This window comes from Misgurnus anguillicaudatus, chromosome 22 (assembly GCF_027580225.2).
Source record: "Misgurnus anguillicaudatus chromosome 22, ASM2758022v2, whole genome shotgun sequence".
NCBI lineage: Eukaryota > Metazoa > Chordata > Actinopteri > Cypriniformes > Cobitidae > Misgurnus > Misgurnus anguillicaudatus.
This window is the reverse complement of record NC_073358.2, coordinates 40,839,154-40,864,749: the sequence shown is the minus strand read 5'-3', so window position 1 is coordinate 40,864,749 and position 25,596 is coordinate 40,839,154. Positions and strand designations below refer to the sequence as shown.

Below are 25,596 nucleotides of genomic sequence, written 5' to 3'. Positions count from 1 at the left end.
TGAACGGTAAGTGTTTATTTTTAATAAACTGCCTGTACACTTGCAAAGTTCTCAATGCTTCGGTTTACATATAGAGACCCTCATTGTGCTACAGTGTAAATGTGGGGTTATTTTGAGCATTATTAGTAGTATAGACATAGCGATTTCGTTTTTAATGCACTGATGCCCCGAAGGCTACCATAACATGCTAATTTGCGTTTAGCAATAACACTGGTCACGTTAGACTAACATGAAAACAAACTCCAGTGAACGGTCGAACTCGGTACACGTTTGTTATTAACCCTAGGATCATTTCAAGGCGGAATTTCCCTTTAATCTGTCGAGGCAAAGAAATCAATTTTAAAGCACAATGTGATGCAAGTTGCATAACACTGAATAATTTCTTTGTTAAATGAGATGTGAATGTAAATCTGATATTATCGTTTTTGAAGTTTCTCTTACCTTCTTTACATGTAATTTGTGCCTCATACCCAACCCCTTAAAGACTGAAAACAATAAGTAAAGTGAATATGGACTTTGAAACATCAACAAAGAACAGAAGTAGGATCTCTCCTGATAAATAAACTTCAATTTGTGCTTACATGTATCTTCACTTTAAATGAGTAATGATAACTCAAGATTTAAGTATTTCTTGTGTTTCTTCTTAGCAAAAAAACAAAACAAAACCAAATTAAATTTCTATTTGTAAAGTTTTTAGAAATGGTAATCCAGAATCACTGGGCAATCCAGAAAAAGGGATTACAACCTGAGCTTTGGATAAAGACTATATTTTTTGTGCTGGGAAAGATTAATCGCGATTAATCGCATACAAAATAAAAGTTACTTTTTGCATATACTGTATATGCATAATATATGTGAGTGTGCTGTGTGTAATATATATATATATATATATATATATATATCAAACATAAGTGTCATTATAATAATTAGTTTTAGTATTATAAATGAAAATGTACTGTATCTCAAATCATTTAAACCTAATGGTGATGCTTGATGCTAATCTCACAATTAGATTTTGAGACTTTAGGCTGGATTTCACAGACAGGGTCACATATAATATACAGTAAATGAGGCCTAAATTTAATGTTATATACTATTCAATTCAATGTATTTATATAGCCTGCAGGCTACTACACTTTTATATAGCCTGCAGGCTACTACACTTTTATATAGCCTGCAGGCACTTTGTAGATCACTAATGTGTGAGGGAGAAATGTATTCAGGATTGTCATAAAATTAGAAATACTTTAATTCTGAACCCAAAAGCCCAATCAGAATCATCTAATCTGCTCTTCATAAACAAAATTTACATTTATCCTTGCAGATAAATGACATATCAGATGCTATACTGAATGTGACAGTAGACTAAAGACTTAAAGCTGGATTATGGCACTTAAATAAAAAAAACTATTCAGGTTACATGAGATCTCTAGTGGAGGAAAACCTGTCACCACTGGGCTCTCCTTGTGATGGGCAAGGATTTTACATTTACTTTACATGCTTATTACAATACTAACATTAAAGGCGGAGTCCACGATGTTTGAAAAACGCGTTGGAAAAGGAGACGGGCCGACTACCAAAACACACTTATAGCCAATCAAATTAAATCAAATGCCGGGTTGCGTATGTGTGGGGCGGGTCTATCAACAGAAGGTCCAGATTCTATTGGGGTAGGGGCGTGTTTGTTTAGGTGATTTCAAATATCAACATTGGCTTTCAAACATCATGGACTCCGCCTTTAAGGAGAATTTATTCATGCACTTTAAAAAAATTATTCCTGAAAAATATTTTTTTCAAAAAAAAAATTTAAACAGTGCTTATTTCCTTAGCATTGATATGTATTTCCTTTATTTACATTACTTAACCTGAAAATGTTATGAATGTGATGTTATGAAGTCAGTCTAGCATCATTCTGCTCTCTCACTTTTGTTTAGGAGAGAAAGATGGCGACTGCAAGAAGCAGTAAGTTAAAACTTTTTCATTTTCTATTGATTCACAAACATTTAAGGGCACTTTGTAATGTGGCACCCAGCTGTTTGGATGCATGAGTCCTTTCTGTTTCTTTATGTTACAGATGAGTTTCAGCTTGTTGTCCCTAAAACAGCTCAAGCAGTCACTATTGAACTGGGGTCTGGATTTACTGTACCATGTCACCTGTCACCTGAAATAAGTGCTGTGGACATGGAGATCAGATGGTTTAAGGAGACAGACTGTGTTTGTCTTTATAAGAACAGACAGATGATTGAAGGGACGAGTTATAAGGACAGAGTGAATCCGTTCACTGAGGTGCTGGAGAGAGGAGATGTTTCCTTATCACTGAAAGTCATCAGAGTCTCAGATCTGGGAGATTATGTCTGTCAAGTCACCAGTGGAGACCAAACAGAGGAGATAACAGTAAAACTAAAAGAAGAAATACCATGTAAGTTTAGTAGTTAACACTCTTCAGAGTCCTGTACCTTGAAGATGTCTGGAATGCAGTGTCTCCACGAAATAGCAGCAGCAACAACACTATACAGCGCAAGTCACATACATTAGGGCGGTATTATGCAAATGTTACCTGCAGTAAAATGTCCAACTGCAGGGGTGTGTTTGATCGAGTCATTTTAGGTAGGCGTGGACAAGGCTTTACATTTAAAAATATGTTTTTTTTCTAGCCCAGGGTGTCACTGAAGTGTCACTTTGCTCACAGATGATTGGTTGCATTTTGGTGTGCGATCTCTGATTTGGCCATATGTAAATTATTATGGCGATGCACTGCTAAAAGACAAGCTACTTTTATGGTACCCAAAAGCCAGGAATGGGACATACTAATCCTAAATTTACCTGGCTACCCAATTAAGCTTCATGGTACATTATGGTACTAAATCATGGTGAAACCGCCTATTGTTATGCTGAATTTTCAATAAAAAGTTAGTGCTGGGAAAAGATTAATCGCATACAAAATAAAAGTGATTTGTAACATAATATACAATTGTGTTCTGTGTGTAATTATTATGTATATATAAGTACACACATTTTCATGTATATATTTAAGAAACATTTACATGTGTATATATATATTTATTAATATTTAGATATACTCTATATTATATATATATATATATATATATATATATATATATATATATATATATATATATATATATATATTTAAATATATATAAATAAAAAATTCTGAAATGTATACATGCATGTGTGTGTGTGTGTGTGTGTATATATATATATATACACACATATATATATATATACACATATATATATATACATATATATATATATATATATATATACATATATATATATATATATATATATATATACATATATATATATATATATATATATATATATATATATATATATATATATATATATATATATATATATATATATATATACATACACACACACACACACACACACACACACACACACACACATGCATGTATACATTTCAGAATTTTTTATTTATATATATTTAAATATATATATATATATATATATATATATATATATATATATAATATAGAGTATATCTAAATATTAATAAATATATATATACACATGTAAATGTTTCTTAAAGGGACACTTCACCCATTTGCATTAATCTTTGTATAGTTAGAGACCCAGTCATGTTTTTGAATGGTCGTGCATTATTTCCTCAGTTACCGCTGAGACAGGAGAAATACAGATTTCAGTGTTGCACTTCCTTCTTTCAATGATGTAAAAATCATCATATTGCATCATTGAAAGAAGGAAGTGCTAAATCTTTGTTGAGGGAGTGAGACTACAAACACCCCTTTTCTTGGTCAAATAGGCACCAAATTCGAAATGTATCTTACATATCAACTACAAATATAACACACTTTCAATAATGATTAATGTTTTTATGGGTGAAATGCTCCTTTAAATATATACATGAAAATGTGTGTACTTATATATACATAATAATTACACACAGAACACAATTGTATATTATGTTACAAATCACTTTTATTTTGTATGCGATTAATCTTTTCCCAGCACTAACTTTTTATTGAAAATTCAGCATAACAATAGGCGGTTTCACCATGATTTAGTACCATAATGATGGTAAAGATTTGAGTTCTGTACCATGAAGCTTAATTGCGTAGCCAGGTAAATTTAGGATTAGTATGTCCCATTCCTGGGTTTTGGGTACCATAAAAGTAGCTTGTCTTTTAGCAGTGCATCGCCATAATAATTTACATATGGCCAAATCAGAGATCACACACAAAAATGCAACCAATCATCTGTGAGCAAAGTGACACTTCAGTGACACCCTGGGCTAGAAAAAAAAACATCTTTTTAAATGTAAAGCCTTGTCCACGCCTACCTAAAACGACTCGATCAAACACACCCCTGCAGTTGGACATTTTACTGCAGGTAACATTTGCATAATACCGCCCTAATGTATGTGACTTGCGCTGTATAGTGTTGTTGCTGCTGCTATTTCGTGGAGACACTGCATTCCAGACATCTTCAAGGTACAGGACTCTGAAGAGTGTTAACTACTAAACTTACATGGTATTTCTTCTTTTAGTTTTACTGTTATCTCCTCTGTTTGGTCTCCACTGGTGACTTGACAGACATAATCTCCCAGATCTGAGACTCTGATGACTTTCAGTGATAAGGAAACATCTCCTCTCTCCAGCACCTCAGTGAACGGATTCACTCTGTCCTTATAACTCGTCCCTTCAATCATCTGTCTGTTCTTATAGAGACACACACACTCTGTCTCCTTAAACCATTTGATCTCCATGTCCACAGCACTTATTTCAGGTGACAGGTGACATGGTACAGTAAATCCAGACCCCAGTTCAATAGTGACTGCTTGAGCTGTTTTAGGGACAACAAGCTGAAACTCATCTGTAACATAAAGAAACAGAAAGGACTCATGCATCCAAACAGCTGGGTGCCACATTACAAAGTGCCCTTAAATGTTTGTGAATCAATAGAAAATGAAAAAGTTTTAACTTACTGCTTCTTGCAGTCGCCATCTTTCTCTCCTAAACAAAAGTGAGAGAGCAGAATGATGCTAGACTGACTTCATAACATCACATTCATAACATTTTCAGGTTAAGTAATGTAAATAAAGGAAATACATATCAATGCTAAGGAAACAAGCACTGTTTAAATTTTTTTTTTTTTTGAAAAAATAATTTTTCAGGAATAATTTTTTCAAAGTGCATGAATAAATTCTCCTTAAAGGCGGAGTCCATGATGTTTGAAAGCCAATGTTGATATTTGAAATCACCTAAACAAACACGCCCCTACCCCAATAGAATCTGGACCTTCTGTTGATAGACCCGCCCCACACATACGCAACCCGGCATTTGATTTGATTTGATTGGCTATAAGTGTGTTTTGGTAGTCGGCCCGTCTCCTTTTCCAACGCGTTTTTCAAACATCGTGGACTCCGCCTTTAATGTTAGTATTGTAATAAGCATGTAAAGTAAATGTAAAATCCTTGCCCATCACAAGGAGAGCCCAGTGGTGACAGGTTTTCCTCCACTAGAGATCTCATGTAACCTGAATAGTTTTTTTTATTTAAGTGCCATAATCCAGCTTTAAGTCTTTAGTCTACTGTCACATTCAGTATAGCATCTGATATGTCATTTATCTGCAAGGATAAATGTAAATTTTGTTTATGAAGAGCAGATTAGATGATTCTGATTGGGCTTTTGGGTTCAGAATTAAAGTATTTCTAATTTTATGACAATCCTGAATACATTTCTCCCTCACACATTAGTGATCTACAAAGTGCCTGCAGGCTATATAAAAGTGTAGTAGCCTGCAGGCTATATAAATACATTGAATTGAATAGTATATAACATTAAATTTAGGCCTCATTTACTGTATATTATATGTGACCCTGTTTGTGAAATCCAGCCTAAAGTCTCAAAATCTAATTGTGAGATTAGTAGCATTAAGTCACAGCCATAAAAATTAGGTTTAAATGATTTGAGATACAGTACATTTTCATTTATAATACTAAAACTAATTATTATAATGACACTTATGTTTGATTTGTTTTTATTTATTTGCAATAAAAGATTCATTTTAATCTTTGAAATGGCCTTACTCAGTCAATATTAAAGATATCAAGGTTATTTTTTCACAGAATGTTCTTTACATTATGTACAGTAGTCAATGATGATTTTATGTAGAAAGCAGTAAATCATAAAATACGACTTTAATTTACACAGACAGGGTCATTATGATAGCTAAACACAAATTTAATTGTAAATGTATTCCAAAGCAACATTCAAATGCACACATTAGAAATGTAAACATTTGCTGAATGATTGATTTCTAAGAGGTTAGTAATCCACAGGTTTAAATATAGCTAAGGTAATATGTCCTGATATACAGATTTATTTATTTTCTTATAAACATCAGGCTAAAACTTGTCTTGTTTTTGACATATCTGCTATTTGCCTCGTCGCTAGAAATATGTTCAAATCATAATCTTCGACAGTAACAGCAAAAACACAACTGAAGCCGATTTTCCATTACTAAAAAAATAAGGTCAGAAACAGATCACAGCACTGAAATGCACACTGAAATGTATCGTTATTTTTCTTAACACGAGTTACTTACAGGCAATTTCTCAATCTGAAGGCTGCAGTCTCTGGAGGTCGCATATGCAGGCTGCATACGTCATCAAGCCTTGTTTATTTAAGTTAACTGAGCATTACTTTCGCAAGTCTTAAGCATATTATAACACTTTAAGATTAACTAAGTATAATAAAAAAGGTTTATAATTGCTAATATTTTGTTATGATGACATATGCAGCCTGCAAATGTGACCTCCGGAGACTGCAGTCTTCGGGTTATGAAAGCCACAGTGAACTTTTCTCTTAGCGCCTGCCCTTCGACGTCACGGCTCCGCCCCTCTCTTAAAGTGAACCAGCGCCTAGAATGCAATTTTGAATCTGTCTATCTGCCTGTCTAGTTACTTGAGTCTCCGGGCTGCAGCGATATATACTTGGGTTATTTAGTGATGTAGAGTGATTATCTAGTGATGTAGAAGTGGATACTCCTAATTTATAATCTCATTTTAGTTAAGCGGCATGAGTGAGGTTGAATTCCCTGTTTTATAAAGGATAAGGTGCAAGACTAGTCTTGAATATTTCACTCCAAAATGGGCCAGTATTGTCACTTAACGTCTTCTACTTGACCTCTCAGCATAAGGATCCCTGTGAAATTAATTACAATTAATTAATGTTTAGAATTTAGAAGTGGGTATATACCCCATGCCAATATTCAAAATTGTTGCTTTGTATCACGTAAAAGCAGTTTTGGTTAGATTATCACAGCTGCTGAGAAATTATTCCTGTCTGTTTTGTTTTTGATGACTGTTGCTGCGAGTTTTTAGTACTGGAAAAGTTGCGCACATCATGTCATGACGTTATATATCCAAAAGGTGTCAGTACATAAACGTGTCGGTCGTGACTCGTGTAGCCATAACTTTGCAAAAAAGCTCGAGTTCCTGTCACTGATATCATAACGGTAACGTTATGGTTATGATAAAAACGAGTTTCTGTACTACATCATGTCTTCACCATTAACGGTAAGTTCAATGCTTATAACATATTCAATGCTTTATCTTAGCGTATAAAGAGAGATGCACATAACGAGTCCTTAACTTAAAATCTATTAAACCCGCATGGTTGTAAAGCGATAAGTAAACAGACTTGAAGAGTCGAAAGGTCAAATTCTTAAAGCGATTCACTGCTGTGGTTTAAAAGGCAGAAATAATTGTTTATCAAGCAAAACCAAACGCAAGTATTACTGTCAACTTTACTTTCCTAAAACAAAACTGTATACATTAAATAACATTGATTATACGTGTTTGTACTGTATTAAGCTCTCAATTATAAATTATATTTAAATTACCTTTTTAATTTAACGACCTATGTGAATATTGTGACTAAATCACTGATGCACATCATCACACAGGTGAAATAATTGCAGTATATCATGGAGGAAGAAACCAATCTGATCAAGCCAAGTGTTTGTCAGATAGAAAATGAGGAAATGAATCTGTTTGGGAAGAGAGACGAGGAGGTTACTGCTTCTAAAATCAATCTTTATGGAGAAAGAGATGATGAAATTGATGATCATCACACCCAGAGAGCACCATCTCCAGTTTTAAGCTTTGTGTCTATGAAGAGTGACAGATCAATGGTTGAACCTCTTAAATTCAGTGATGAAGCAGAACCCTTTAACCTCAGGTGAGTAGACCTGCTGGATATATACAGTACTTGTTTAATTTTTATTATGGTGAGGCACGTTATTTATGCATGTTAGGAAAAGGCTCTGTAGAAATGCAAAAACTTTCTTACAGTATCATAAACGATACAGTAGAGATTACATTTGTTAATTGATGCTATTGTATGTTTCAACTCTGTTTTAAACGTAAAAGTTAATCAGTGATGTGGTAAGGTTGTGCGCAGGAAGAGAATAGATGAAGAAAGAGAAACGACAATGTAAATAAAAATTTGTTTTTAAAACAGACCTCAACTATTTCCCAAGTTGCTAAATGTGTCACTGTACACATGTTTTTGCTAGTCTGGTTAGGCCAATATTGGTCTTTTTATTGGGTCTTAGGGAAAAAAATGTTTATAACATTCTTAAATAAGGTGTCAGAAGCAGTGCATATTTAACAATAAGAGAATAGTTATCATATTATATATAGAAGGTGCGAAATAATAAAGCAATAGCACACAAGCAACAGTGAAATATCTGCTAAATGTAAATGAAATGTAGCCATATATCAGTGACTAAGTGATATACAGAAATATCCTAGTGATGAATATCAGATTCAAAAACCCCAACTGCTTTATAATTTAAATATGATTATTATTATTATTGTTATTTTTAAATATATTATTATGATTATTATTATTATTATTATTATTATTTAGCTGTATTTTTCAGGGTTTTAGAAAAAAAGGGACATGTACACTGTAATATATAAGTATAATATATGGTGGGTGTCTTAGGACTTTACGAAAACGATAATGAATATATGTATTTATTTGTATTTTTTTGTATTTTACAAAGAGAGGTAGACAGTGCAGCATCTCCACAACCAAGCTGTGTGTCATTAAAGAGCGACAGATCCATGGTTGAACCTCTTAAATTCAGTGTTAAAACCGAATGCTTGTACCCTAGGTGAGTACATTAATACACCTGCTGAATATAAGAATATTTGATTATAAAATAGGATGGGTTTTTTAGGACTTACAGAAATGGTATTTGTTTATTTATTTTTTTCCCCAGTATTTTAGAGAGAGACATAGACAGTGCAACATCCCCACAACCAAGCTGTGTGTCATTAAAGAGCGACAGATCCATGGTTGAACCTCTTAAATTCAATGTTAAAACAGAATCCTCACACCCCACGTGAGTACATTAGTACGCCTGCCTAATATTAAAATATATGATTATAATATAGATGGGTGTCTTAGGACTTTACAGAAATGGTATTGAATATATGTATTTGTTTATTTATTTGTTTTTTCCAGTATTTTAGAGAGGGAGGTAGACAGAGCAGCATCTCCACAACCAAGCTGTGTGTCATTAAAGAGCGACAGATCCATGGTTGAACCTCTTAAATTCAGTGTTAAAGCAGAATCCTCACACCCCAGGTGAGTAAATTAATACACCTGCTGAATATAAGAATATTTGATTATAAAATAGGATGGGTTTCTTAGGACTTACAGAAATGGTATTGAATATATGTATTTGTTTATTTATTTTTTCCCCCAGTATTTTAGAGAGAGAAATAGACAGTGCAACATCCCCACAACCAAGCTATGTGTCATTAAAGAGTGACAGATCCATGGTTGAACCTCTTAAATTCAGTGTTAAAGCAGAATCCTCACACCCCAGGTGAGTACATTAATACACCTGCTGAATATAAGAATATATGATTATTATATAGATGGGTGTCTTAGGACTTTACAGAAATGGTATTGAATATATGTATTTGTTTATTTATTTGTTTTTTCCAGTATTTTAGAGAGGGAGGTAGACAGAGCAGCATCTACACAACCAAGCTGTGTGTCAATAAAGAGCGACAGATCCATGGTTGAACCTCTTAAATTCAGTGTTAAAGCAGAATCATCACACCCCAGGTGAGTAAATTAATAGACCTGCTGATTATGGGAATATATGATTACAATATAGATGGGTGTCTTAGGACTTTACAGAAATGGTATTGAATATATGTATTTGTTTATTTATTTGTTTTTTCCAGTATTTTAGAGAGAGAGGTAGACAGGGCAGCATCTCCACAACCAAGTTGTGTGTCATTAAAGAGCGATAGATCCATGGTTGAACCTCTTAAATTCAGTGTTAAAGCAGAATCCTCACACCCCAGGTGAGTAAATTAATAGACGTGCTGATTATGGGAATATATGATTACAATATAGATGGGTGTCTTAGGACTTTACAGAAATGGCATTGAATATATGTATTTGTTTATTTGTTTGTTTTTTTTCCAGTATTTTAGAGAGAGAGGTAGACAGTGCAGCATCTCCACAACCAAGCTGTGTGTCATTAAAGAGCGACAGATCCATGGTTGAACCTCTTAAATTCAGTGTTAAAGCAGAATCCGCACACCCCAGGTGAGTACATTAATACACCTGCTGAATATAAGAATATATCATTATTATATAGATGGGTGTCTTAGGACTTTACAGAAATGGTATTGAATATATGTATTTGTTTATTTATTTATTTTTTCCAGTATTTTAGAGAAAGAGGTAGACAGTGCAGCATCTCCACAACCAAGCTGTGTGTCATTAAAGAGCGACAGATCCATGGTTGAACCTCTTAAATTCAGTGTTAAAGCAGAATCCTCACACCCCAGGTGAGTAAATTAATAGATGTGCTGATTATGGGAATATATGATTACAATATAGATGGGTGTCTTAGGACTTTACAGAAATTGCATTGAATATATGTATTTGTTTTTTTCCCCAGTATTTTAGAGAGAGAGGTAGACAGTGCAGCATCTCCAGAACCCAGCTGTGTGTCATTAAAGAGTGACAGATCCATGGTTGAACCTCTCAAATTCAGTGTTAAAACCGAATGCTTACACCCCAGGTGAGTACATTAATACGCCTGCCTAATATTGAAATATATAATTATAATATAGATGGGTGTCTTAGGACTTTACAGAAATGGTATTGAATATATGTATTTGTTTATTTATTTGTTTTTTCCAGTATTTTAGAGAGAGAGGTAGACCGTGCAGCATCTTCACAACCAAGCTGTGTGTCATTAAAGAGCGACAGATCCATGGTTGAACCTCTTAAATTCAGTGTTAAAGCAGAATCCTCACACCCCACGTGAGTAAATTAATAAACCTGCTGATTATGGGAATATATGATTACAATATAGATGGGTGTCTTAGGACTTTACAGAAATGGTATTGAATATATGTATTCGTTTATTTATTTGTTTTTTTTCCAGTATTTTAGAGAGAGAGGTAGACAATGCAGCATCTCCAGAACCAAGCTGTGTGTCATTAAAGAGCGACAGATCCATGGTTGAACCTCTTAAATTCAATGTTAAAACAGAATCCTCACACCCCACGTGAGTACATTAATACAGTGGTTCTCAAACTGGGGGCCGCAAGATGGTGCCAAGGGGCCCCCAGTTTTATGACATTTTATAAAATACATTCATTTATCATGAATTCTGTGTAATTAAACCTAAAAAAATAAGGCTACTAACCAACAGCACTACTTTGTATAACTAAATGTTTTGTTTAATTAAAATGTTACATTTTAGAACAGTTTTTTGTCATACATTTTCTTTGGGGGGGCCGCGAAGGAATGCACCGTCCATAAGAATATATAATTATAATATAAGATGTGTGTCTTAGGACTTTATGGAAATGGTATGAATATATGTATTTGTTTATTTATATGTTTTTTTCCAGTATTTTAGAGAGAGAGGTATACAGTGCAGCATCTTCACAACCAAGCTGTGTGTCATTAAAGAGTGACAGATCCATGGTTGAACCTCTTAAATTCAGTGTTAAAACCGAATCCTCACACCCCAGGTGAGTGCATTAATACACCTGCTGATACAATTATATCTGATATTTAAGACAATGACACATCAAGTTGAAAAGAAGTGAGTTTTGAGTCTCAACTTAAAAGACCCCTGCAGAATAAAATACTGTTTACAGATATATTATCGTCTTTGGACTTTAATTGAATTTGCATCATTTAAATAGAGTTTTTAAAACCTCAAAGTTACAATGAATGCCAACACTTATATTTTAAGATTCATTTTTATAATAGCAGATGTAACAATAGTTGAACTGCTGCTACTTTACTGGTAGATCTTAACAAAGTTTGGGCAGTTTATCTATACAGTACATAAACTACAATTGAGGTTTCAGTACATATTATATAGTATATCGTATAAAGAGATGTCAAACATGAGCTTTTTAGACAATTACATATTGCTTTTTTCCACAGTGGCAACAAGAAACAGGTAGTCAAGGATCATTTAGTAAATCGATCCGGGGTCTCTGATTGTCCTCAGCACCGAAACACATCTAGTATACATCCTGTTCTACATCCAGATAAAAATATGGGCCATTTCAGTCCTGCTTGTGTTACTCACTGTCATAATGTAACTGCTGGCAGGATCGGTGAGGTCTGCTTTGGCACTCAGGAACATTTAATAGAGCAGGTGACTAAAGAACTTTATAAACCAGCAGATGACATCCTACAAAGAATCAAAGATATTCATAAAATCAGCATGAAGAACAAGTATGAGAACTTATTTGAAGGAATACATTTACAACAGAATAAAACCCTCCTGAACAGGATTTACACCGAGCTGTATATAGTCGAGGGAGAGAATGAAGGGGTAAATGAAGAACATGAGGTTGTGCAAATAGAGAAAGCCAGAACCGAACGCTTACAAGGCACTGCAATCAACTGCAATGACATCTTTCAACCCATATCTGAACCGAGCTGTGAGAGAAAGATAAAAGATGAAGACAGGAAAATAAAGACTGTGCTTACCAAAGGCATTGCTGGAATTGGAAAAACCGTCTCTGTGCAGAAGTTCATTCTGGACTGGGCTGAAGGAAAAGCTAATCAAGATGTCGATTTTCTATTTGTTCTCCCATTTCGAGAGCTAAATTTTGTTAAAGATATCCAATACAGCCTTCATAGACTTTTGCTTGACTTCCACCCTGAACTTCATGAGTTAGATTCAAATATGTATGGTCTGTGCTCGGTCTTGTTCATCTTTGATGGTCTGGATGAAAGCCGAATTACATGGAATTTTTCAGACACAGAAAAAGTCTCTGATGTGTCTACAACGTCATCCATTTGCACATTAATGTCTAACGTCATCCAAGGAGAGCTGCTGCCTTCTGCTCGGATCTGGATAACATCTAGACCGGCCGCTGCCAGTCAGATCCCCTCACTGTACGTCAGTCGTGTGACAGAAGTTCAGGGATTCAACGACCCTCAGAAGGAGGAATATTTCAGGAAGAGAATTACAGATCAGGATCAAGCCACCATAATCATCTCACACATAAAGAAAACGAAAAGCCTTTACATCATGTGTCACATACCGGTTTTCTGCTGGATCACAAGCACCGTGCTTCAAAACATCCTGCAAGAAGATCACAGTGCAACAATCCCCAAAACTCTTACCGAAATGTACATACATTCCTGATCATTCAGATCAGTTTGAAAAGACAAAAATATGATAAGAGTGATCTGAAAAATGGGAAAGATACAAAATTGCTATTGGAGTCAAATAGCAATGTGATTTTAAAACTTGCTGAACTGGCTTTCAAAGCTCTATTAAGTGGTAACGTCCTATTTTATGATGAGGATCTTCGAGCGATTGGCATAGATGTCAAGGAGGCTTCAGTGTATTCTGGGATCTGCACTGAGATTTTTAGGGAGGAATCAGTGATCTATTCGAGGACGGTCTACTGCTTTGTGCATTTGAGCTTTCAAGAGTTTTTCGCAGCAGTTTATGCATTTTCCAACTATTCACGGAAGAACACAGATGCTCTAAAAATGTTTCAGAAAAAGAAAGGAAGAGGAAAGATCAGTTTCCAGTCTGGTGACGTTCCCCTCGATGTGTTTCTGAAGGGTGTGACAAATGAAGCCCTGAAGAGTAAAAATGGACATCTGGATCTTTTTCTTCGATTTCTTCATGGCATCTCCCTCGAGTCAAATCAGAAGCTTCTCCAAGGTGTGCTGACACACGTGGAGAACAACCCAGAAAGCTTTAAGAAAGTGATCAAAAACCTCAGACAAGGTCAAAAACACGACGTTAAGCCTGAACGATGGATTAATCTCTCACACTGCTTGTTTGAAATGAAGGACAGCTCTATTCTTGAAGAGATTCAAGAGAGTTTCAAATCTGAAGGGAGAGTGAGATATCTTTCTTCTGCACATTGTTCAGCTTTGGCTGATATGATCCTAATGTCAGAAGATGTCCTGGAAGAGTTAAACCTCAAGAACTACAAAACAACATCCATGGAGGCTCAAAGGAGACTGATACCAGCTGTGAGGAACTGCCGAAGAGCACTGTAAGTATAGATAAAGCTTTTGAACTTAAGACAATAAGGTTACAAAGGAGGGTTTTTTGTGTTTGAAGGGTTTGTGACACAACTAAAACCTTTTTACATCTGTTTTTTGTGATTTTGTGCTTTAATGAACCCACAAACCAACACTGATCTAAAGAACCTACAGTACTCCAGAGCTAACTTGTACAACAGCCCTAAAGCAAAAGTCAGTTCTAACAGGGTGTAGGCATTTCCGCCTGCGAGAGCATCAACACTGGAAGGAAGTCATTCATTTTTAATGGCTATGTTTACATTCACAAAATTTTGTCAATTGCAGGTTACATGGATCCTTAACATTGCAGTCTGATTAACTCTTTCCCGCCAGCGTTTTAAAAAAAAGTTGCCAGCCAGCATCACCATTTTTCGTGATTTTCACAAAAGTTTAAAGCCTTCCAGAAAATGTTGTTCTTTGAATACCGGTATATAAACATACAATATACCAAATGAAAGAACAGACCTCTGCTTTCAAACATCAAAAAAAGTTTCATCCTACCTTCATTAGTTCTCTTTTTATCACCTCTCAAATACGGGTAGGTTTCTTCAAAAACAAAAAAATTACATTTTTGCGAAGGACTTTTGATAGAGATCAGATGCAGAGCAATCCTTAAACATAAACAGAGTTATTTCTCTTTCATATAAAGCGTTACTTCCGGATTGTAAAAGTTGCGGAAGTGGCCACCTGGTGGATAATAGCGGTATTGCAGAAATCCGGAAATTCTCGTCATTGGCAGGGAAGCATTTTCTCTTAATTGACGAGATAATTCCTCAATGGCGGGGAAAGAGTTAAAATGTTCATTTACAAGTACATTTTATAAAATCCAAACCAAAAACTCAGATCAATGTAAACGTACCTAATATGAGCTGGTGGCAATGATATGGTAGTGAGCTATGGCGCTGTTTGGCGGCGACCAATCAGAATGTAGAAGTCTTTTGTTTGAGAGAATTCCAGAAAACGCAGTCACTTAAACTTTAGTTCTGACCACATTAGTTCCCAAGCAAAATCTCTTTTTACAAACTGCATGTTGAAATAAGACCACTTAACCATTAAAACAAAAGCAACAACAAACAAATGGCTTTAAATTGGTTTATTTTGTAGCAAAAAAATAACTATACTTGTTTAGTTCTTTCCATCGATCAAATTCTTACTTTCACATTTAAAATATTTCATGAGGTTAACTTATGCACTACTTGTGGTCAGTCTGACTCTGCACAAGATCAACAGCGTTAGGTTAACAGCGTAAAAGGTCATACGGGTCAAACCCTGGGAGCACATGTTGATAAAATGTATACCTTGTAATGCACTGTAAATCACTTTGGAGAAAAGCATCTGCAAAATGCATAAATGTAAATGCATAAATGTTATATAAATGTTGTCTAAATGTAATAGAAGCAACCAATGCTTCTATTTAAATAACTTGATATTGTACTATTTTTAGATTGGCAGGCTTTAATCTCACTGAGCAGGCATGTGAAACTGTGGCTTCGGCGCTTCAGTCAGAAAACTCCCCTGTGAGAGACCTGGACATGAGTAACAATGATCTCCAGGATTCAGGAGTGAAGATGCTGTCTGCTGGACTGAATAATCCACAATGTAAACTGGAGATACTGAGGTCAGTTACATGTTATTGCTCATATTGGCAAACAATTGTTTGTACTGTCTCTCCATATGAGGAGCTCAGATGCAAAAGCCTCTAAACGCAGCCTCCATCAAAAATTAGATTGTGATATTATACCGAATGATCTCTGCATTTATTATACAGTCATCAAATACTTTCAAATCCACTTAATTCTAACTAAAATAAAACTTCTGAGGTATTGCATTTGATCTCTTCATATGTTTTACAATAAAACATGAATGCAAAATATGTTTTATAAATCGAGTAGTTTAGTTCTTTAAAGTGAAGAGAAAATAAAACATTTGCAAGGATTTTCTCATTTAGCCATTCTTTCTATATAGATTGAAATGCTGTAAGCTCACCATGCAGTCCTGTGAAAGTGTGGCATCTGCTCTGCTAACAGCACATTCATGCATGAAAGAGCTGGACCTGAGTTACAACAATCTTCAGGATTCAGGAATGAAGATGCTGTCTGCAGGACTGAAGAGTCCCCACTGTAAACTGGAGATACTGAGGTCAGCTATAGATACCATCACAGTCTATTTTTGCATAACAAATTATGTGCATTACTTGGAAACTTTTTAAAGCAACACTATGTAGTTTTTTTTACCTTTAAATAATGTCTCTAAAATTATTTCAGTGATAGAACAACTTTTAACTGGACAAATTGTACTGTTGTTGCAACCTGAGCAGCCTCCTAGCTGCTACAAGCACCCTCTGAAAGTGGTGGTGGAGGGTAGAGCACACAGCCCCGCCCCTCCCCCTGCCTGCAGAAGAGTGTCTGGTACCAGGCACTGTTGCGCTTTTCAACCACATGGGGGAGCTGTAAGTCATTTTTACATGGAAACTACATAGTGTTGCTTTAAAGCAATGTGAAAAACAACATTAGTAGTTTTCAAAAGGTAGTTGCTGTATAGGAAGAGATTATTGTATGCATGTATTTTATTAGATTGGCTGGCTGCAAGATCAGTGATCAGTCCTGTGATACTCTGGCAAGAGTTTTACCATCATTAAACAACATGACAGAGCTGGACCTGAGTAACAATGAGCTGCAGGATTCAGGAGTGAAAGTGCTATCTGCTGGACTCAAGAGTTCACACTATAAACTTGAGATACTAAGGTTTGTGTCTCGGATCCCTTTTATTGTTACTCTAATATATTCTTGGATTAGGGATGTTAACAATTAATCGATTAATTGTTGATAAGAATTTAATCGATAAAACGTAACGATTGTCGAATACGCAAGGTCATGCACATGTGTGTGGTGCCTGCGCAAAACACATACAGCCTGAGAAAAAAATGAAGCGAGCACGTTAAGTTAAACTAGCCAAGATCACAACGATGCTTGATGCAAAACACACACCTGTTGTTTTTACGCACATTTTTGCTATATGCAGTAAAGGCTTATTGCACTATTACTGTTAACGATTTTATTCGATTGATTGATCTTTAATTTAAACAATCGTCGAATATGGAAAATTGCATAAATTGACATCCCTATCTGGGATCTTATGATATGATATGATTTTCTATAAATATACTTTGTAGTTTATGAATATGGTCAAGCATATGTTTGTTTGGTAAAAATAGGTTTGTACTGTACGGCCCTAAAAAGACAAAGTGCAGTAACTAAGTAAGCACTGAAACGTTGCCCTAAAAGTTTTTACACCAGCCAGTCAAAACTTTTATTGCAATTTTGGCACAGTCGTGTCTCTGAAATGGGACAAAAAAAACATCACAAACCCATTTCAAGCCTTGTGTGTGTGGGGGGGGGGGGGGGGTGTTAATACTATTTCAGTTAAAGAATTGTACTGTAATCCTCATGCTAAACAAATGTCAAAAAAGCAGATTATTTCTGGACCAAACTCACACCTCCTTTTTCCTACAAGTTTCGGAAAGCTTTTGTCGAACATGGGTACATGTTACGTATTACATTGACCCCATAATCCTTTTATGGGCACTTACCCTTTTTGCACGTGTTTTTGTTTAATGCTGGATTTTGTTAAAATGAGGGTGTTCCAACTAGGTCATGAGTCACAAGCGGTAAGGACTGCATCAAATATCTGCATCAAATATCTGTACTGTTGGCAATCGGGACGTTAGTGCATATAATGTAAACAACCCGAACATGTAGTAAATTATAATGGGATAATGTTTTTTTGAAAACTAAAGACTCTTTGGAGACAAAAAGATGTAATACTACTCTATAGGTACTCAAGATTAACATGAGATGAGCATAAACAGTGCTGTGTGAGCTTTAACTAAATTTTAACCAATATGTAGTTACTGTGCTTTGCCTTTTGTAGGGCAGTGTAGGCTTTAGTACTTTCAAGGTTCCTTGTGTTTTAAGGTTTGCATCATGTCTTTATTACTATCATCACTTCATTGTAAAAAGAAATGAATACATTTACTGTATTCTGTTAAGATTGGCAAGCTGTAATCTCACGGATGAGTCCTGTGAAACTGTGGCATCAGTTCTACAAGCAAAAAACTGTCACCTGAAAGAGCTGGACCTGAGTAACAATGATCTGCAGGATTCAGGAGTGAAGCTCCTCTCTGCTGGACTGAAGAGTCCTCACTGTAAACTTGAGATACTGAGGTTTGTGTTTTAGGGTATTTCTGTTGAAATATAATTATATTCAGCATCCCTACTGAAAAATCCAGCTAAGACCAGCATAAACATAATGGTTTAAGATGGTTTACGCTGGTCCTCCCAGCCTGACAAAGCTGGTCATGCTGGTGGGCCAGCTGGTCTTCCGGCCTGACCACCTAAGTCCAGCTAGACCAGCTTAAAAAGTGACCAAAACACAGCTAGACCAGCTTGCTACACCAGCAAAACCAGCTTCCTACACCAGCAAAACCAGCTAAAACCATGCTGGAGACCAGCTAAAACCAGCTCACCAGCTTATGCTGGTCTTAGCTGGATTTTTCAGTAGGGATGTACTATCCCAGAAAGCAAAAGCCATCATTTCACCATCTATGTTAACTATAGATCCGGTGCAGGCTATGAGTAACCCACTTCTAGCCAAAATAAACTTCAATTTGGTTACAATTCCATCATGTAAGCCAACATGTCAAGTCAACAGTGATTACAAGGTGATAGGTTTTATTTACATATTTGGGTCAATGACGTGACGTTAATTATTTTGTGTCCGTATGGTTCAATTAAATGTAAAAGGGTTCAAATTTCAAAATAAATTTGCAGATTACTTGCATACATACTCATTTTTGAGAACCAAAAAGTTTTTCTCTGGTTCATTTTGAAAGAATATTTGGGGAATAATTGCAAAAATGTAATTGGTCTGTGTCGATTGGTGTTACTAGTATTTTTTAAATGAAAATATGAATATATTCATAAAAAATGAGGAATAAAATATAATCATCTAGTTCAAGGTAATATGATTTTTTTACATACATTTTTACATGATTTGTCAAAGATCATTTAGAAAACAAAGCTGTTCCCTGCATATGTCAGGAAAAATATTACAAAAACGCATTAAAATTTACATTTAGAATTAACTAATAAAATGATATTTTAAAAATGATTTTTTTTGATGATTACGCTTACATGCCACCAAGGTGGATAAAATATTTAATGTTTCTCATTCTTTGGCGCAATTGGCGTTAACACCATTTGACATTTTCAGGTCCATTCAGTCTTTCATTAAAATGGTGCAAATGTAATTTTTATTGCATAAATTTAACATAAATACACTATGTGCATTGAAATAAACATGATGCATGCTTTTAAAACAAATTTTTTTAAAAGATTTTTGAATTTCTCATCTTTCCAAACTGTTTTTGTCACTGACCCATTTGTAGAATTTATGTTTGAACAGACAACATTTTCACTGACTGCTCAGATTTTGTCTTGTTTTAACCTAGACGTCTGGGCTGTGTCAGGATGGTTATTAAACATCTTTTAAACATACAATTGGTTGCTGGAATATAATATTTTTCTGTCATGATTTTATCAGCGTAATGCAGCATAGCAAGACTGTCTACTTACACTATAGAAGGGCAAAGTAAAAACAAATGGGATCAAAGTCTTGATGTATTTAGAATGACACGTTAACTTTAGTACCAAATGCAGATGACTTTCTCAGGATGTTGTTGACTGTATTAAGCTAAAAGATACATCTAGGATGGCTTAAGGATAAGTAAAACATGGGTGAACTATTCTTTAAGGAGTCCAATGCAAATTTTCCTGCTTTCTAAATAATATTCTTAAATTTCTGTTGACTTATGTTTTTTTTACAGAATGGCCATCTGTAATCTTACTGGACAGTCCTGTGAACCGTTGGCATCACTTTTACAATCAGCAGACTCACTTTTGAAAGAGTTGAACCTGAACAAGAATGACCTACAGGATTCAGGGGTGCAGCTGCTTTCTGAGGGACTACAGAGTTCGAACTGTAAACTGGAGAAATTAAGGTGCCTATAAACATTGAGTTTCATTTAGTCTTACTTTTTAAAGACGTTGCATGCTGAATGCATCTTCTGCTCTGATACTTAGCTTAAAATGGTTAGGAATAATTGAAGGGTGTTGTCAACCATGATAAAATCTCTGCAACAGACTGCCTCTTGCAACCTATCACTTGAAAAATGGCAGGTGTCTATAATTAATGTGTTTTTTATTTTATAAACTGTACATTTAACTGTACAAAACAAGCATGCAACTAAAATGTTTCTTTATTTTGAAGAGAATGTGTATGGCCCTTTCTTGTACAAAACCCACCAGCAGAATGCTTAAAGGTGACATAGAATGATTGAACGTATTTATCCTTGTTCTGTGATGTGACATGTAGACAAAAAATATTTTGTTTGGGTCTGTAACGCCTAAGAAGCTTCCTAAAAACCTCTCTCAGATAGCTCTATTAGGGTGGGGGATTTTAAACAAGTGGTTTTGCACCTATTTGGCTCCCCCTACTGGCTTAACTTGCAATCTCATTACTGATTGGCTGACTTTGCTGCCACTCAAAAAAATTTAGCCAATTATTTTAAAGTGAAAGGGCAGTTAGATGCCTGTGATGTCATAAGCATCAGTTTTTCAGATTGGGCTGTTTTCTGGCTGACTTTCCAAAAGAGGAATTTCTATGAGACTGAGATGTTTAGCATGTTTAGCACTTTTTGTATGTTTGTGAATGTGGGTAGACTACCATTATTCAACAAAGACAAGGTAAAAATGGTTTTCCATTCTCTGTCCCCTTTAAACATTGGCAGGGCGGTGCGATGTGGTTGCAGATGTTTTAAGCATGGTGCTATGATCCTCTGCTCCCTAGAGGGTTTGTGACCCTCCTTCAAATTGGATTTTTTTGACATGACTTTTTGATACATCCTAGTAGAAGAAAGCTACAAAATTTCTGAACTTCTGATGACAGAGTAATCTTATTGTTAACGTCTGTCTGTGCAGACTGTACGGGTGTCTTCTCACAGAGAGCAGCTGTTCTTTTCTGGCATCGGCTCTGATGTTAAACCCCTCACATTTGAGAGAGCTGGACCTGAGCTGTAATGGCCCACGAGAGTTTGGTGGAAAGTTGCTGGCTGAGAGACTAAAGGATCCAACCTGCAAACTGGAGAAACTTAAGTATGTTGACCAGGATATATCCAATCGTGTGTTTGTTTATTGATTTATCCAGTCTTGTGTTTTTATTTAATTGTGCACGCACTCTGCTTGGCTACAAATGAAGAGTTTGGTTTCAAAACGCAATAAATACATTTGGACTAATTTCAGTAAAAACGTATTTTCTATATCAAGAAAGTGACAAGATGAAAACCACTCTTTTCTGTTACAAACTTTCAAATAGCATCTTTAGGTTATAATAACATTAAAAATTCAAATCCATAATTTGATTTTTAAAGATTTATTATAAAAACTGATTATTTTTTCTGCAAAATGCAATAAATCCATGACAATTTTTTTTTCAAAATGCTATAAATTTATTAAATCAGTATATAAATATGCATTCGTCTTTGCCATGTTATATTCATTTAGTTGACTAGTGATATGCACTTATTAAAAAAATTTGCATTAAATGGCATTAATCAAAACACTTACATTGTCATATTAATGTAATAGTTGCTTGTGGGAGTTCTCGGGGCTTAAAACTAAATATAACTTTATGAATATATAAATAAAACCCTCGGACACGGACGAGTGCTTCTTTACCGCCTGTTTATTTTCTCTTCTTCCGACTTCCCCTCCTCATAATAAAAGTCCTCACAACAACATCCACTTTAACACAAGTATATACTGCTAAATTAACATTGAGATATTCAAATATAACATCAGAATTAACATTCAGATATTCAAATATAACATCAGCATTAATATTTTAATATAATGTGCTATACTTTGAACTTTTTCACTTTTAACTCTTATACTTTTAACTCTTACACTAAGAACACTGTCATTGCTGCAGTTAAACTTGGGACGGCGTCGCTGAACTTTTTTGACAGCGATCAGCTGTAAAATGTTTTGGTCCTGATCGATTTTCATTGACTTCGCGTAAAATAATGGGAAGTTTTTCATAAGATCCCCTGGGGTCAATGTGTTAACATGACAGAACCTTGATGCTGTTGTGTGAGAACAAGCAACAGCCGGCATTTTTTCTTCGCCTGAGTGCCTCTCACGTAATTATTTGATTTTGATGGCTTACGTTTCTTCCCCACCACAGAAAACCACCACAGGTTTATCAATGCCATCAAAGTATTATTTTGTTTTTGTTTGTTTATCGAAGTACAAAGTAGATGAGGAAAACTAGGATTCTGTGTGTATTCAACGCGCCACCATTTTTGTTTACAGTGCGTTGAATGGTGCACTGTGATTTGTTGAGCGGATTTATTGCATTCTGCAGAGTAGGAGGACTGGCTTTTATTGCGCTTTGGGATAAAAAGAAGGAATAACACCGCGGATATTGGATTTTGCATAAAATTAAGAATTGACTTTTTAATACTAACCAGATACAATACTGATTTTGATGGTAACTATAAAAAAAGGCAATTATCATGTTTTGGAACAAACTCTTCAAATATCCATATGTATCATGCAATATGAAAAATATTCATGCATAAGGAAAGTGATCATAATATACCTTGTATATAATGTTACCATATAACTCCGTAGAACGTCACATGTTTTTTATATTAAAAAACTACTTTATTTCTTAGTTTATTTTTGAAATTTTCAAAAGGTTAATTATTATGTTTTATGAAATTGTGCTTCTGTAGCCCGGGAGTCACATCAAAACATTTCAAACAAGCAACTTGTTTTAAAAGTAAAGTACGCACCAGTTAATGCATTTCCTGGGACTCAAACCCATGATTTTGGTTTTGCCAGTTTTGGGTTGGCTTCAATGGTTTCATTTTCTCTAAATCTCTACATGCATAGACATACAATCCTGCGTACAATAAACCTATTTTTATGTTATATAAGAGTGTAGGAGTGTGTACTGTATGTCACTCTATTTCTTTGGTAGTGGTTTGTAGTCATTCCTGCTGTGTATGTAAAATGTTGTAAATGGGCAAAACATAAAATTGTCTTTTTTTTCTACAGTGTGGAACATGAGGGGAGGTTCAGGACTATTGCAGGATTACGAAAATGTGAGTTTTACCACCTACACCCGACCACCAACTGGTCCCCGGTGGCCAACACTGATCTACAAACTCCCTAATATTAAGACACGCATTCATGTTTTATTCAATTATCAATCTCTTCTCTAATCTTTATTGCTGTGTACAGGTACCTGCAAGCTCACACTTGACCCCGACACCGCACACAGACATCTCGCTCTGTCTGAGGAAGACACCAAGGTGACACACACAGAAGAGGAGCAGTCCCGTCCAGATCATCCAGAGAGATTTGAGTGCTTTCCTCAGGTTCTGTGCAGAGAAAGTCTCTCTAAATGTTGTTCATGGGAGATCGAATGGAATGGTAGGAGGGGCGCCTATGTTTCAGTGTCATATAAAGGAATCGGGAGGAAAGGAGAGAGTAAACAATGTGAGTTTGGATCCAATGAAAAATCCTGGAGACTTATGTGCTCTGATACTGCCTTTGAAGTTTTGCACAATAATGAAGGAATTAAAATTCGTCCTCCTTCATCCGCATCACGTTCTAAAAGAGTTGGTGTGTATCTGGATTGGCCGGCTGGCGCTTTGTCTTTCTACAGCGTCTCTGACACAAACAGACTCGTGACACATTTACACACATTTTACTCCACATTCACTGAACCTCTCTGTGCAGGATTTGCTCTTTATTCTGGCTCCTCAGTTGCTCTTCAGTCTGTATCAGAATCAACCAGGAAGCCTACTATGGTGTAGCTATGAATGCACTGTAGTCATGACAGGTTAGTGCTTGTTAACCAGTTGTTTAGAACAATGTATATAATGTCTATGCTACAGTCCAGATTTTTATAAATTTAGTTTTGTACAAAATAAGTATGTATAGTTTTGTGATGTGTGAAGGGAAAATGGTTCATTGTGTCTATCACTAAGACCCATTCCAAAAACCAATGTAATATATGATACTGTGTAAAATTATTTAAATGTAATATATATAAGACATATCTTCTGTAACCCATACAGTATTTAAAGATATTTTAAACCATTTCATGCTTTTTGTTTTATATGATTCTTGCATGTAAGCTGGTTGGCTTTCCCACACAACTTGGGTTTGAGTTTAGCAAATTAACTGTTTAGTGCCATCTTTATTTTTTTTTTATTAAATATAGAAAACAACATTCAACTTTTTTTAAAATGTGGTTTATTTAGGCACTTCAAATGTTAGGGCCAGCACTCAGCAAGTACCCCAAAGTGCACCCTGGACGATGGGGCGGATCGACACGTTGGGATGGACCGACACGTGTCGCCCCGCCCAGCTCGACGGTTATTGGTCTATGATTAAGATGAGCTTATTGGTGTAGAGATGGTGTAGAGAATTATGACGCTTTGAGCAGGCTTGGAATGCGGAAGTAGCCGTTCAGACGAATCATGAGACGAATACACTTTTAATATATATTAAAAAGCGAATATAAATTGTGTTTTTGCGTTTATCGTTTCAATTCCACAAAATTTCATGAAAACAGATATACAAAGAATTGAGGATTACGACGAACAGAATAGAAATAAATGGTTTAATTTAATCCCTCAAATGCTGACACCCTCAGTACACTAAGGTTCCCTCGACATTACTCGCTGGTTTTTGTAAGTGAAACGACAATATAATGCGAAGCATGGTTATGTAGATGTACCTTGATTAATATATTCAAACACACACATTATATGTATACTTTTACAACAATTAAACCTTACTTTTTAAAATGGTCAATC

General features: G+C 35.3%; 2 protein-coding genes and 1 pseudogene across 4 annotated transcripts in view; 2 read left to right on the top strand and 1 right to left on the bottom strand.

Moving 5' to 3' along the window:
* Positions 1-25,596, bottom strand: part of LOC129439427 (uncharacterized) — a 148,020-nt gene that overhangs the window by 95,374 nt on the left and 27,050 nt on the right. The window lies entirely within an intron of this gene.
* Positions 7,448-10,723, top strand: LOC129439433 (uncharacterized). The gene is made up of 8 exons (XM_073860333.1): positions 7,448-7,594; positions 7,984-8,258; positions 9,091-9,201; positions 9,799-9,921; positions 10,044-10,166; positions 10,289-10,411; positions 10,536-10,658; positions 10,711-10,723. Exons 2-8 carry the CDS (start codon positions 8,005-8,007, stop codon positions 10,721-10,723), a joined length of 870 nt encoding a protein of 289 aa, XP_073716434.1. The 5' UTR covers positions 7,448-7,594; positions 7,984-8,004.
* LOC141358821 (NACHT, LRR and PYD domains-containing protein 3-like) lies at positions 10,783-25,061 on the top strand (annotated as a pseudogene).